At 45.0% G+C, this 15,208-nt stretch overlaps 1 protein-coding gene across 3 annotated transcripts in view; it reads left to right on the plus strand.

Annotated features, from left to right (window-relative positions):
* Window positions 1–14,972, plus strand: part of LOC112227716 (high affinity cAMP-specific 3',5'-cyclic phosphodiesterase 7A-like) — a 33,100-nt gene extending 18,128 nt beyond the window's left edge. The window contains exons 2-13 of one of the 3 annotated variants that reach the window (XM_024392546.2): window positions 4,559–4,619; window positions 6,083–6,115; window positions 6,567–6,656; window positions 9,709–9,902; window positions 10,021–10,084; window positions 10,396–10,592; window positions 10,751–10,882; window positions 12,418–12,509; window positions 12,627–12,771; window positions 12,903–12,999; window positions 13,081–13,161; window positions 13,275–14,972. In XM_024392546.2, the coding sequence (XP_024248314.1) occupies window positions 4,559–4,619; window positions 6,083–6,115; window positions 6,567–6,656; window positions 9,709–9,902; window positions 10,021–10,084; window positions 10,396–10,592; window positions 10,751–10,882; window positions 12,418–12,509; window positions 12,627–12,771; window positions 12,903–12,999; window positions 13,081–13,161; window positions 13,275–13,588 (1,500 nt within the window). In that variant the 3' untranslated portion in view covers window positions 13,589–14,972. The remainder of the gene's footprint in view (window positions 1–4,558; window positions 4,620–6,082; window positions 6,116–6,566; window positions 6,657–9,708; window positions 9,903–10,020; window positions 10,085–10,395; window positions 10,593–10,750; window positions 10,883–12,417; window positions 12,510–12,626; window positions 12,772–12,902; window positions 13,000–13,080; window positions 13,162–13,274) is intronic. The other 2 variants (XM_024392547.2, XM_024392548.2) reach the window with 2 other exon arrangements.
* Window positions 14,973–15,208: the final 236 nt, after the last annotated feature.

A 15,208-nucleotide genomic window follows, 5' to 3' on the forward strand; every position in this document is an offset into this window, starting at 1 on the left:
AATGTGTAATAAGTGAAGGCTTTGATTTCTGATCAAACCGATGGCAAAGGGGTCTTAAAAGGTATTAGAATTACATCGGAACACAATGTTGAAGTAAAGACCCCTTCCAACTAATAGCAACTTTTTTGGGGGGGATTTCTATGAAACATTTCCTTGTGCTTTGAAGTTCTGTTACCAAAAACCCACATCTTTAAAGATATTGTCTAATTTCTCTCCCTCGTGAGGGAGAATAATGAAAGTTCACAGAACAAGGAACGGTAGAGCTATCAATTAGTTAGTGTTTTTACTGATATCCAATTTTGTTTATGAATTAAGTGAATAAAACAAATTCTGGTAAAAAAAAATGGGTAATAGAATTTCTGCAATTGATTTGGCTACAATGGGAAATCGTAGTAGTCACAAACCACAGTTTGGTTCACAAGTTTGGACAGTACAGCTCAGAGTAGTGTACAGAGCACACACATTGAGTACACTAATGTGCTGTACTTTGTTGTCCAAACTTGTGAAATATAGACAACTATGATTGGTTCAGATTTGTTTCTGGTCCGGATGACCCAAATTTGGTCTTGTTTGGGGCAGAGTTCATTAAAACAATTAGCCAGTGTGGCGAATGATACCCAAATATGCAGAAGAGGATCTTGCATATTATATATATATATATATATATATATTTTTTGTGTACCTATTTAGGATCCATCACGATGAAGCTAATGACATTCATGTCTATAATTGTGCATTTCTGTGTAGTACAGATATAGGACCCATGATTAAATTCAGTTAACGTGTGTAAATCACTTCACTTACTCTCTTTCAATAACCAAAAGAGGTTTTTCAAAGTCAGTGTGTACGTCATAGCTGACACCGCATTATTTCTGCAAACATTGTTGAAGTGTGTACGTCATAGCTGACACCGCATTATTTCTGCAAACATTGTTGAAGTGTGTACGTCATAGCTGACACCGCATTATTTCTGCAAACATTGTTGAAGTGTGTACGTCATAGCTGACACCGCATTATTTCTGCAAACATTGTTGAAGTGTGTACGTCATAGCTGACACCGCATTATTTCTGCAAACATTGTTGAAGTGTGTACGTCATAGCTGACACCGCATTATTTCTGCAAACATTGTTGAAGTGTGTACGTCATAGCTGACACCGCATTATTTCTGCAAACATTGTTGAAGTGTGTACGTCATAGCTGACACCGCATTATTTCTGCAAACATTGTTGAAGTGTGTACGTCATAGCTGACACCGCATTATTTCTGCAAACATTGTTGAAGTGTGTACGTCATAGCTGACACCGCATTATTTCTGCAAACATTGTTGAAGTGTGTACGTCATAGCTGACACCGCATTATTTCTGCAAACATTGTTGAAGTGTGTACGTCATAGCTGACACCGCATTATTTCTGCAAACATTGTTGAATCTTCATTTGGAACAGATATTTTAAGAGTTTCTGGAAAGCACGGACACAAAGATTTTACCGAAATTCTGTTACCAAATTTAGCATCTGCACAGCTCTTCCAGTAAATGTGTTTTTGTAAAATCGTCAGTGTAAATTGTTAAAAGTAGTCCTTGTTCATGAGTTGTATGGTTTTTGTTAAACTTTGAAATCAATGATTTTTGCTCGGCATACATTTGAAGTGACATTGCCCTGGGGCTGAAACGGGGACGTGTGGGTGGATGAGATTTGACCAGGCTCTGCTTAACACCACTTTAAATGCCTGGAGCTGTTAGACTTGGCATCAATGATCATTCACAGGGTTCGCTCTGTAGAGCTGTCTGGTTGGGTTTAGATTTAGCTTCAAGTACACCTACAGTAGTGTCAACTAGGCTACACATGATCAAACTTGATGCTGAAAAAGTCTCTAGATGCGTTACACTTGAATTCCATCTAAAAACATTTTGTTTTACTTAAACTGTTCTCTCAGACAAGGTAGGTTTAGGACACACATTTTGTTTGTCGTTTACTTGTGTAAAACTGAACCAACTACAGACACTAACCTGATCTCTGTTTCACAGGCAGCCTCTGATTCAGAGGGGTTGGGTTAAATGTGGAAGACTCAATTAAGTTGAATGCATTGTTGGGCAACTGACTAGGTGTCCCCTTTTCCTTTCACATGGCCTGGGGTTGATGCCTCAGTCCAGTCTGACCTCTGACCTGTCTGACCGATCTTGGAGAAGTTGCCTGACCCTGCCTGAGGGGGATCTGGTAATCCTGCCAGTTGGCTGCTAACTGACACTGAAGTGATGAGTGACGGTACAGGCCAGATCAGACACGCCAGCAATAGCTGTCAGCCAAAGGGGGGTGTGTGTGTTTGTGATTGAAAAGGTTATATGCAGTAGTTTGGGGTCTTTCTGCTTACGGTTATGCCAGTCTGTTTATCCCCTTGCCCACGCACACAGGGTGGATATTACTCACACGCTAAGCGCTGGTGCTGTGTGTGAACACAGCGGCGTGTTGACAGTAAAATACTGCACCACAAGCCTGTTTGCAAGCCGGTCAAATATTATCTTGGATTGGCCGTCGCCGTCATGGGAGCTTAGAATTAGAGGACACTTAGGGTCAGAGAAAGACGGACACACCCAGAGAGAGAGAGGGCGTCTGTGACGACAGTTTGGTGGAGACGAACCCTGATCCTTATCTGGGTTTCTAAGTGGTTACAGTTGGACGTGTGTGTGAGATGGTGGTTGTTAAACTGGTTACCATAACTCTGGACTGTTTTTTTCAGATGTGATCAATCCCAATGGGACTAGGCCATGACGAGCTGCTTAGACATTTTGTTAATAATAATTCTGTCACCTTCAGTTGACACCCATAAGCATCAATAAATTGCTGTTTTTAACGGCCTCCACTGCATTGTGAGGAGAATATGGCTTCAAAGCGTTTTTGTTTTTCATTCGAGAGTGGAGCCCAGAGGGGATGAGCGAGGGAGAGAAATAAACAGAGTGAGGGAATGAAAATGGGTAAAGTATATCATGAATGCAAATGAGGCTAAGCCGATTGACGTCACGGGCCTGAGTGATGTGCCATCTGGGGACACCCTGGCTGGAGGGGAGGAGAGCCAAGGCAAGCTCAGCCCAGGGAGGGGGAGTCTTGTGGGGAAACTAGCTCTGGAGACACCACCCTCCTCTCTGGATCGTGTGTGTGTGTGTGTGTGGTGCAAGGGGAGGTGAGCCAAGACTGTGTACAGGCCTGAGCATCTGTCTGTGGGTGACAGCAGGTTGAGGATATCCCCTGGTTGGTTCCTCTGTTACTGCAACCTGCTGATTAGGGCCAGGCACCAGTGTACACCTACTAGGTAGATAGATATATCTCTCTTGCTCTCTAGTATTGTCCTAGGTCTATGTTTGTGTGCATTTTTGAAAACAAGTTTGACTTGGCTGTATGAATACCTATGTCTGTATGAAAACTCTTACTCCCCCCTTCTTGGCTGTATGAATACTCTTACCCCCCCTCTTGGCTGTATGAATACTCTTACCCCCCTCTTGGCTATATGGATATTCTTACCCCCCCCTCTTGGCTGTATGAATATTCTTACCCCCCCTCTTGGCTGTATGAATATTCTTACCCCCCCCCCTCTTGGCTGTATGAATACTCTTACCCCCCTCTTGGCTGTATGAATACTCTTACCCCCCCCTCTTGGCTGTATGAATACTCTTACCCCCCCCTCTTGGCTGTATGAATACTCTTACCCCTCCCACTTGGCTGTATGAATACTCTTACCCCTCCCACTTGGCTGTATGAATACTCTTACCCCCCCCTCCTCTTGGCTGTATGAATACTTTTACCCCCCTCTTGGCTGTATGAATACTCTTATCCTCCCTCTTGGCTGTGAATACTCTTACCCCCCACTTGGCTGTATGAATACTCTTACCCCCCCGACCCCTCTGTGTGTGTGGTAGTCTCGGTAGTCTCCTCTTTCTGTCTTGCGTGCTTGGTAAGCCTAGTGTCGTTGGGAGTGTTGTCTGCTGCTGTCCTAATCAGCAAGCAGCTTTGCTCTATCGTCACGGTAACAAGGAGCCTATTACTGGGGAAATGAGGTGTGATTAACTCTTAGGTTTTACCAGATGGACATCTCAACCCAGTCTGTCTGGAGCAGCATGTTCCCCCTACATGTAGTACAGAGCTTCCCACAGCATATATCCCACCAGCTCTCTCACTACACGCACCGTGCATATGTCATGTGTACACACGCGCTCGCACACGCTCCGTGCATATGTCATGTGTGTTTTCTGCTGCTTACGCAGCATGCATGTTTCTCACACTGGCTGATAAATAGATGGAGAGTGTGTGTACCATCACAAAGATGACGCACCTTGTGGGCCTGTGTGAAAGTCTATCAGTTGAACCCAACTGTTCAGCAGCCTAACAGTCCTCAGCAGAATGAAATGGATGGTTGAACCCAGATGACTTTAGTAGACGGAAGGCCAGCACCACTCGAATTATTCAAGTGTTTAACATCGTTGCATATTTCTCTGGTTCTCTTCTGATTTGCCAATATCTTGGAAGCATAAATGTTTTTTTGTTTTTTTTGTCTTTCCTCTCCTTCAGAGACGAGGGGCCATCTCGTATGACAGCTCAGATCAGACTGCTCTGTACATTCGTATGCTTGGTAAGTACTGCCCCCTGTCACATACAGTACACACCAACTAGCGTTATGCTAGTTACTGTGAGTACTGTCCCCACCCACACTCACTCAGCAGCACCACCAGCCATTTTGTTGTAGTACAACTAGCATTTCAATACTAGCAACTATAAGTACTGCTCACTGTCCCCGCATTTACAATGAACAGGCATCAGGCCTCTAGATTGCACATCAAGGAAAGGGTTGAAATATTGTTGTTCTTGTCATATTACATAATAGCTTAAGTAACAATGTAAAAGGGATAAATACATTTTAGAAAGGGATAGAGGAATTCAGGCAGACCGAGATTGATGCAGAGGGACTCACTCGTCTGATCTCTTTGATAATCTCTCCATCACATAAGGTTTAAGTCATGTCTGAGTCCATCCAGGCCAGCCGTTGGGCCACAGAATTAAGCCTCTGAATTTTGAGCAGATTTACTGAAGCCGAGGTTTAATTCTGTGTTGTGCTGGGTACATAGGTCAGTGGAATGTTCTGGGTCCTCTGTGGGGATGCTAGGAGTCCACTCGATTTAGACCATGTATATATTATGTTGTCTGCACTGCCACCTAACATTTGGGGATAATAGTTTATTGCGTTGGATTTTACCCTGCCTACCCAGCAGTCAGTCTAGCAGACCAGACCAAGACAGATTAGACCCTTATGCCTGTTCTGTTGTCATGGAAGATTATATACATAGGGCCAGGCGTTTTCCAGGAAATACTCTGGGCCCTGTTTATAACCTACAACTGGCCAGGTCACTGACCTCACTTCCTGTCTGGAGGAAGCTATGATGGTTTGTGCTGCAAATAGTTTGATTAACTATTTTCGGATACAATTCTGTTCGAAGTTAACTTAGATTTTAAAAAAAATGTAAACACTAATTACTGACATCTTCAGTAGTTCAATCATCTCAAGAAGACTATTTAAATGACCATTTTTAACTCAATGATGTAACAACAATTTGCTGCTACTAGCGTTCCCCTGGTTATCTCTGGCTCTAGTATTAGGCCTACTTTGAGAGCATGTGTTTTTGTGGAGTTGGTGGATATTAAAATGTATAATAAGAGGTGCTGCAACATCCCAGTTCAGGACATGTAGGCTATTTGCCAGGGCCTGTGATAAATTACTAGGCCAGTCTGTCATACAGTGGGTTTAAAAGCATTACAGCGTAGAGGTCAGTGCACATTGCAAATCAACTGTCTGACCCATATTCCCCTGACGTCAAGGCCCGCTGGCACATAGAATGGGAAAACGTGACTCTCCACATCTCATCACACAATTTTAAACGTGCAGCTCTCACACAGACACCAAATGACTTGGATGTGTGACTGCATGTCTATCTGAGTTTGTGTACATCATACATACCTTTTTGTATATTTAAATTAAATCTGTGGAAGCTGTATGTGACTGTCCTTTAATGGTAATTCCCAGTTTTGCTATTTTGCTAGGGGCTTGTGTTATATTCAAACAGCTGTTCCCAAGTAAGTAAGCTGGTGGGAGTGAGACTGTACTGAATGACTGATCTGATGTACAAATCAGTGCTGAAGAGCTGCATTAGCCTGTCAGTCTGACTGTGCTGCTGAATGACTCACCTAGGAGACCAGTATTGACTGGGTTGCCTGGACCAGTGCCATAGTACCATAGCAATAGTCAGTGTTCGCCTCTGAGTATGAAGCACAAACCTGTCTACTGTAGGTTGCTCTGCTGCTCTGACTACTAATACTAGTGTTACTGTAGCCTTGCCTGGCATTGCATGCTCAGCTGTTCCTTTAGTGGTCTACATGCTGCTGCCCTTTGGAGAAAGGGAGAGAAGGAGAGGGAGAGTGCATGTGTGTGAGTACAGCATGTTGGTGACCTGTATTTTGGAGCGCTCTTTCTCAACTGTACGTTTCATGACTCTTGAGGACGTGTGTGCATCTTGCTTCCCTCTAGGAGATGTTCGAGTGAGAAGTCAGGTAGGATTTGAGCCAGAAGGAAGAGGTTCCTATCCGTACCTGTGCATTGACTTCCGGACCCTACACTGTGAGTATGAACCATGACGACGTATTTCCTCACTGCCTAGTAGTTGTGGTGTGACTTTCCTCTAGTTACCCTCACTGATCAGTTAAGAGATGGTACCGGCATACAGCCCTGCCCCTGCGGGTACTACCGGTCTTAAGTCGGTAGATCTGCTACACCTGACAGATGTTGGTGAATATCTTATTTATTTCACACACTGATTAGTTGACATTGTCTTTATGTAAATAAGTCAACGTGAATAATCCTTATGTGACTGAGCAGGGTGGGGTACTATTCTAGTTCAGGAAGTGGAGTGATATTTAATTTGGACAAAGTCTTGTAGAGAAAATACTGTGACATTCAGTTCATGAATAGAAAGTTGTAATCTGACCGCCAACCCTGAATGTGAGTCCTGCTACCATTAGTGACTCCCAGTCCAATGGAGTTCTCTCTCTGACAGACGTTCCATGTGTTCACTTCCTGGTTTAAAGTAAATGCCTTCCTCGGAATGCTGACATGCTTCCTGAGTTGTACATTTTTATTGGTTTCGTCAGTCTTCTTATTGGTTTCGTCAGTCTTCTTATTGGTTTCGTCAGTCTTCTTATTGGTTTCGTCAGTCTTCTTATTGGTTTCGTCAGTCTTCTTATTGGTTTCGTCAGTCTTATTGGTATCAAAGTTTATTTGTCATGTGCGCCAAATACAACAGGTGTAGCCTTAGTGAAATTCTTACGTGGGGGAAAAAAACACATGGCACAATTGGTTAGGCGCCATTTCACAATTCATCAGTATTCTTATTGGTTTCATCAGCGTTCTCATTCACATATTGAACTTTTTGGACATTTGGATAGCTCTTAGTCTCAATTATAAGTCCACCCAAACATTCGTGCAACATTCCTGATTTAAGATTTTCAAGCAGATGTTTGACTCTAGTGCCTGGGGATTATCAAGCAGAGTACATTACTAAATGATTAGATAGACCTCTACTGTGTAAACCAGACACGCCATGTCATCCCTCTGTTTCTTTCTGTACAACAGGAAACTGTTGAATCTATCCTCTATGTTGTAAACCTTGTACTGCAAGGGGTCCTCGGCCATGTCCGTGTTTTTGACGATAGACATTTTATGACCATTACTAACAGATAACAAACAAAAAATGGCTATGGAATAGTTGAGGGTGTAATACAATGTTATAATATTAATCCACAATTCATGTTCTTACCCCTTGGTAACATTGGCCTGGGAGGTTCACAGGGATATTGGTATCCACTGTACGCCATACATTATTCAACTTAAAGGCCCAGTTTAGTCTGAGGTTGGAATAATACTGAAAATTGATGCCCTTTTAGTGTGAGACCTGTTTGCTTGAAGTTTCAGCTGTTTTGGAGGGTTGGAGTTTTGGCCTGCCTGGTGACATCATAGGTGGTACATTAGAAAGAGTCCTAAACAGGAGGTTGGTGACACCTTAATTGGGGAGGATGGGCTCGTGGTAATCGCTGGAATGGTATCAAACACATAGTTTCCATATGTTTGATACCATTCGCTCCGTTCCAGCCATTATTTTGAGCCGTCTTTCCCTCAGCATCCTCCACTGCTGCTAGTTTTCAGTTCTCTCCTCCTCACTCAGACCACTCCCAGACAGTCCCAGCAAAATTCTTGCTTGAGAAATTGTACTTCGCTAAGAAGGTATTTTGTTTATTTCTTACCATTGTGTAATTGAAAACAGTCACAGTAAGGTACTTAATTCTTTCAATATATTTTTGGGCAATGCACTAATTTTAAGCTTTAAAATTGCAAAATGTTCTTTGTCTTGTGACAAAATGTGTAGAATTGCAGGACATTTGCTTAAAAACGGCACATTTTTCTCTGATGCCAAGAGATGGGCCTTTAATGTTCCTTCCCAGGGCCTGAAGGTTTGTCCGGCCATGCACTGCCAAAGTCAATCAGTGGTGGAAAAAGTAACCAATTGTCATACTTGATTTATACTTTAACCTCTGATACTATATAAATATACTGAAGTATATTTAAAACAAAATACTTTCAAGTAGTACTTTACTGGGTGACTTTCACTTTTACTTGAGTCATTTTCTTTTAAGGTGTCATTACTTTTACTCATCTCAAATTCATTATATTAAACAAATCAGACGGCACGATTTTCTTATTTTTTTTGATTTACGAATAGCCAGGGGCTATTCACCTTCAACACTCAGACATAATTTGCAAACAAAGCATTTGTGATTAGTGAGTCCGCCAGATCAGAAGAAGTAAGGATGACCAGGGATGTTCTCCTGATAAGTGCGTGAATTAGTTAATGTTCCTGTCCTGCTAAGCATTCCAAATGTAACTAGTATGGAGTAAAAAGTACATTTATTTTCTTTAGGAATGTAGTGAAATCTAAATAAAGTACAGATACCCACAAAGACTTTAAAGTACTACTTAAGTAAAAAAAAAAATTCTCCCCAATTTTGTGGTATCCAATGGTTGTAGTAGCTACTATCTTGTCTCATCGCTACAACTCCCGTACGGGCTTGGGAGAGACGAAGGTTGAAAGTCATGCGTCCTCCAGTACACAACCCAACCAGCCGTACTGCTTCTTAACACAGCGCGCATCCAACCCGGAAGCCAGCCGCACCAATGTGTTGGAGGAAACACCGTGCACCTGGCAACCTTGGTTAGCGCTCACTGCGCCCGGCCCGCCACAGGAGTCGCTGGTGCGCGATGAGACAAGGACATCCCTACCGACCAAGCCCTCCCTAACCCGGATGACGCTAGGCCAATTGTGCGTCGCCCCACGGACCTCCCGGTCGCGGCCGGTTACGAGAGAGCCTGGGCGCGAACCCAGGGACTCTGATGGCACAGCTGGCGCTGCAGTACAGGGCCCTTAACCACTGCGCCACCCGGGAGGCCTAGTACTTTATACTACTGGTCAAAGTAACACTCCTTGTATTCTAGTTTTATATCACCTGAGTTATGAGGGGGTCCCTGATGAATTTGCTATAACAAAAAGGGTCCTGGACCCAAAGTTTGAGAACCACTGTTTTAAACAACTCCAATGTTCTGAATAAACCCTTGTTTTCAGCCTGCTCAGAATCCACCTCAGCCTCTAGTCTTATCCCTGGTCCTGGCTTCATCTCGGCTGGGCCCGTGTCTGGTAGGCGGCTCCGCAGACTGCTCAGCTTCCAGAGATACCTACACTCGTCCCGTCTGCTCTGGGGAACAACCCACCTCAACCCCCTCCACATCCTGGATGAGGACTACATTGGACAGGCCAAGGTCTGATGCTCACACAGACCATACGCTCTGAGCCAATCATACACTCGTATGCATACACAATTCATGTTTATTTGCATGGGTTAACACACTTACATGTACATGTGTTTTTCTCTTGCAGTGTATGCTGGAAAGGGTCGGGAGCTGGAATTTCGACATTTTCCTCTTCGACAGATTAACGAATGGTATATTTCTAACAGATGTCCACTTTTTCTCCTAGAGCTTTACCTACATTTTTGTAATGTCCTCATCCTCACAGAATGAGTGTGACATGACTGCATAGGCCTGCTTTCAACTCATCAGACATTTTTAGACAATGATGCCCTCTGGTGTTTGTTTTTCTCAATGCTGTGTAGAACTGGGATGTTGGACTCTTAAGTCATTCTCCATAGATTTATTGCAATGCTAAACTCCTCCACAAAAAACACAACTACCCGCCCCTGAACACTATTCCTGACAAGCTCTTAAACTAAATCTCACATCCCTCTCCATGCAGGAAACAGCCTGGTGACGATGACCTTCCACCTCCTGAACCAGTATGGTCTGCTGGAGCTGTTTCAGCTGGACATGGTGAAGCTGTGGCGCTTCCTCGTCATGGTGCAGGAGGACTACCACAGCCTCAACCCCTACCATAACGCTGTGCACGCTGCTGATGTCACACAGGCCATGTACTGCTACCTGCGAGAACCCAAGGTAGCAGACAGATTGACCGTGCTAGTTTTCTGTTGTACAGAAAGTATTCAGAAGTAGCTTAATGGGTGTTTGAACTGGGCTATCCCACTGAGCTAAAGCCTAGGCATTTGCTCCTGGAGCCGATAAAAATTGAGCTGACATTCCCGGTCTCTCCATAGCTGGCCAAGTCCCTGACGTCCTGTGACATCCTCCTGGGCCTGCTAGCAGCTGCTACTCATGACCTGGACCACCCGGGAGTCAACCAGCCTTTCCTCATCAAGACCAACCACTACCTGGCCAAGCTCTACAGGGTGAGAGCCCATAGCTGGAGCAGTCCACAGCTACTTTAGAAGCCATATTAGACCAGAGGGTTATACTACAAAGCAGTATCACTGAGTTGGCTAACTATTGATTTTCTGGTTAATTAAAAAGATAAACGTGGGCCTCCTGAGTTGCACAGCGGTCTAAGGCACTACATCACAGTGCTGAGGCGTCACTACAGACTGGTTCGATCTCAGGCTGTGTCACAGCCGGCCATGACCGGGAGACCCACAAGGTGGCGCACAACTGGCCCAGCGTCGTCCGGGTTAGGGAAGGGTTTGGCCGGACGGTATTTTCTTGTCTCATTGTGGCGGGCCGGGCGCCTGCAAGCTGTCGTCAGTTGGAAGGTATTTTCTTGTCTCATTGTGGCGGGCCGGGGGCCTGCAAGCTGTCGTCAGTTGGAAGGTATTTTCTTGTCTCATTGTGGCGGGCCGGGCGCCTGTAAGCTGTCGTCAGTTGGAAGGTATTTTCTTGTCTCATTGTGGCGGGCCGGGCGCCTGTAAGCTGTCGTCAGTTGGAAGGTATTTTCTTGTCTCATTGTGGCGGGCCGGGCGCCTGCAAGCTGTCGTCAGCTGGAAGGTATTTTCTTGTCTCATTGTGGCGGGCCGGGCGCCTGCAAGCTGTCGGGCGTCAGTTGGAAGGTATTTTCTTGTCTCATTGTGGCGGGCCGGGCGCCTGCAAGCTGTCGTCAGTTGGAAGGTATTTTCTTGTCTCATTGTGGCGGGCCGGGCGCCTGCAAGCTGTCGTCAGTTGGAAGGTATTTTCTTGGTGCAGCTGGCTTCCGGGTAATGCGAGCAGTGTGTCAAGAAGCAGTGCGGCTTGGTAGGGTCGTGTTTGAGAACGCATGGCTCCATCTTCACCTCTCCCGAATCTGGAGGGGAGTTACAGCCAGCGACAAGGCTGGAGGGGAGTTACAGCCAGCGACAAGGCTGGAGGGGAGTTACAGCCAGCGACAAGGCTGGAGGGGAGTTACAGCCAGCGACAAGGCTGGAGGGGAGTTACAGCCAGCGACAAGGCTGGAGGGGAGTTACAGCCAGCGACAAGGCTGGAGGGGAGTTACAGCCAGCGACAAGGCTGGAGGGGAGTTACAGCCAGCGACAAGGCTGGAGGGGAGTTACAGCCAGCGACAAGGCTGGAACTACCACTTGGATACCACAAAATTGGGGAGGAAAAAGGGGCATAAAGATGAATAATAAAAAAGCTAATCTTAGATATCAATTAGCCCAAACCCATTACAAGCTTATCTTTCCTAAAAAAATAAAATGTTATATCAGAATATTTAGGACAACTTTTTGATCCTGCTTTGTAGTATAACCCTCTGGCTAACGCTACGCTGTCATGTTGGCCAAGCTCTAGAGGGAAGAACGTAAAGCAATCCAAGCTCTAGAGGGGAGAACGTAAAGCAATCCAAGCTCCTGTAGCTTTAGACCTGGCTGGAGATCAATAGATGGCCATGTAATGTTGAGGTCCATGATTGAATGCAGTTAGTAGCTCAAGATGACAGCATTCTCAATCTGGTCTGTAGAACTCCTCTGTTCTGGAGAACCACCACTGGCGGTCTGCAGTAGGTCTGCTCAGAGAGACTGGCCTGTTCTCCCACCTGCCTGCTGAGGAAGGGTCAGTCATGTTCTTTTTCCAGTGCCAAATGGTTGATCAATAAACGTTACGTTAAAAAGCAAGGTATTGAGTTGGTTGTTGTAGTATACATTTTATTTAAACTCATGAGCTCATCAGGCTGAAGATGGAGCGCCAGCTGGGTTCTCTGATCCTGGCCACTGACATCAGCAGACAGAACGAGTACCTGGGGAAGTTCAGAACACACCTGAACCAGGATGACCTGTGCCTGAGCAATGCCAGCCACCGACACTTCATCCTCCAGGTCAGTTACCAGCTGGACCATAGGTTTAGAGTTGGGCCTGGGGAAACTGTGGTAACTAACCAGTAATTGTGGCTCTTAGTTGTGCATGGGGAAACTGTAGAACTGGCTGTTTTGTCTCTAACTCATTGCAGATGGCTCTGAAGTGTGCGGACATCTGCAACCCCTGCAGACCCTGGGAGCTGAGCAAACAGTGGAGCGAGAAAGTGACTCAAGAGTTTTTTCACCAAGGTAGCCTCTCATTAATCTCTCATTTTCTCTTCACCTATCCTGTTGATTTCTGATCAGTGTGTGTTGTCTATCCCTCTGTAGGAGACATTGAGAAGAAGCACAAACTTGAAGTCAGTCCACTGTGTGATAGCCAGAGAAACTCAATGGGAAACATTCAGATTGGTAAGTTATGATGGTTTCTAGGTAAGTACTAGCTACATTCCATTGATAGAACCAGAAGCTCTATTAGGCCTGCCTTTCGAACCCTGTGTGTCTCCCTGTCTTCCCTTCCCCAGGCTTCATGACGTATGTGGTGGAGCCTCTGTTTGCCGAGTGGGGTCGGTTCTCTGACACGCGTCTGTCCCAGACCATGCTGGGCCACCTGGGGCTGAACAAGGCCAGCTGGGGTGGGTTAGTACAGCAGGAGCGGCCGTTGAGCCCCGACGAGCTGGAACCTAGCAGACCTGCCTCCGTCACCATGCCAACGCCTGCCATCACTGAGTCAGAACCAGAGTCTGCCTCTGCTGCGGAACCCACAGCCGTCACCACGGCAACAGCCACGGGAGCAACCAACTCCAAAGAAATACCTCAGGGAAGGAAAGAGTCCTGACACTCCACGTTTGCCCTTACAACCCTGACCCTTAACCCCGGGCCTCACCACACTGGGTGGTGGAAGGGGCAGGGTGTGGACTTTAAACCCCACCCCCCCCCACCTGAACTTTAAGTTTGTTGCTTTTGCGTCCCGTCTTTGACAAACCACTGATTTTATTTAATTTTTAATTCCTTTCCTTGACATGGAGAAACACCTAGATACCTCATTTGGCTACTGCTGTATTATTTTTATTAGCTTGTTTTATTTATTTGTCCTCTGAAGTTTTGGCGGCAAAGTGAATCAGTAACTGAAGAATACACTTTTCTAGTTGAAGTGCCATTTTCAAACCAAGTTCTACAGGATGCTTTGAAAGTCATTGAGAAGAGGCTCTCTAAAGACTGCACAGAAATGACATGGTGTGTTGATTTTATAACGAATCTTCTTCCTTGTGTAAAAAAAAAGACATGCCCAGTCCTTTTGCTGCCTCTATGAAGACTGTTTACAGACGTCTTTGTTGTCACATCGAAATGAATCATTTCGGTTCCGCCTTCTAAGCACAGATGTGAAGAAACAGCGTTTGAACTGTCGCCCCACTGCTGAAGTCGAGCACAAAGCCTCCGTCTGACAGACGGACAGTCACCAGATGCCATAAAGGAAACACCACCTGTGCTCCATTGTATTCCTCTTCTCCTTGCACTCCCAAAAGACTGACATGTTGGACACCGCTTCTGTTCTGAAAGAATTTGGGACAGACGGAATGGTATTCTAGAATGCAATGGTATTGTAGAATAGAACCAATATGAAAAAGCATTATTGTAGAGCATGGGTGACCTCGATCTCTGTCACCCTGGATCCTTTCACACGCATCTCATCTAAACTCCATCACAATGCAACTCGCTCAGGGTTTTGCCAATCTCTATCCCAAGGTATAGGTTGGACTGTAGTAGTTTAGCTACCTGGTAAACATGTTTACGTCTACTGAATGGGACTCTGTCTCATCATAGCCACATGCAACCTAGAGGACTGCTCTACCGATGCCTTAACTATGCACAAACTACGCTAAGTGACCAAACCAGCTTCTACTACTCATTAAGTGCATCGTATGCTTGCACTCTGATCCCCTTTGCCTTGTGAGTAAACTCAATCCTTTTTTTACATGGAAACATTCCATCTAATTTAGGTGGGTTTTTTCTGATTCTGTATAGACGGCACAGATGTTTTGAACAATAACGGGTGCTTTTTATTTCGCTGTAAGACTGTTGATAAACTGTTTACAATTTTTTTGCAGCAGCCATTTTGGGAAGATTTCAGTATCAAGCCGTTTTGTAAAGGCTTTGCTGTGTTAACCTTTTGATACATGCCTGTTGCAGTTTGATTAATAAAAACAGTTGACAAATTTCAATGATCCAATTGAACTTCAGTGTTCGGCATCATAAACAGGGCTGTATTGAGTGATACGTAATGAATAGAGCTGACATGACAGACAACTCTGTTCTACATCATACCGTTCTGAACATGGAGCTTCAGGGCTCGACTATGTAGACCACATTCACGTCAACTCATTTGGAAATGACCTTTTTTACATTTCTGTAACACTTCAGTGATCGATTGTAAGAGCCCTCGGTCATTCATTGTTCA

Source organism: Oncorhynchus tshawytscha, linkage group LG29 (genome assembly GCF_018296145.1).
Source record: "Oncorhynchus tshawytscha isolate Ot180627B linkage group LG29, Otsh_v2.0, whole genome shotgun sequence".
NCBI lineage: Eukaryota > Metazoa > Chordata > Actinopteri > Salmoniformes > Salmonidae > Oncorhynchus > Oncorhynchus tshawytscha.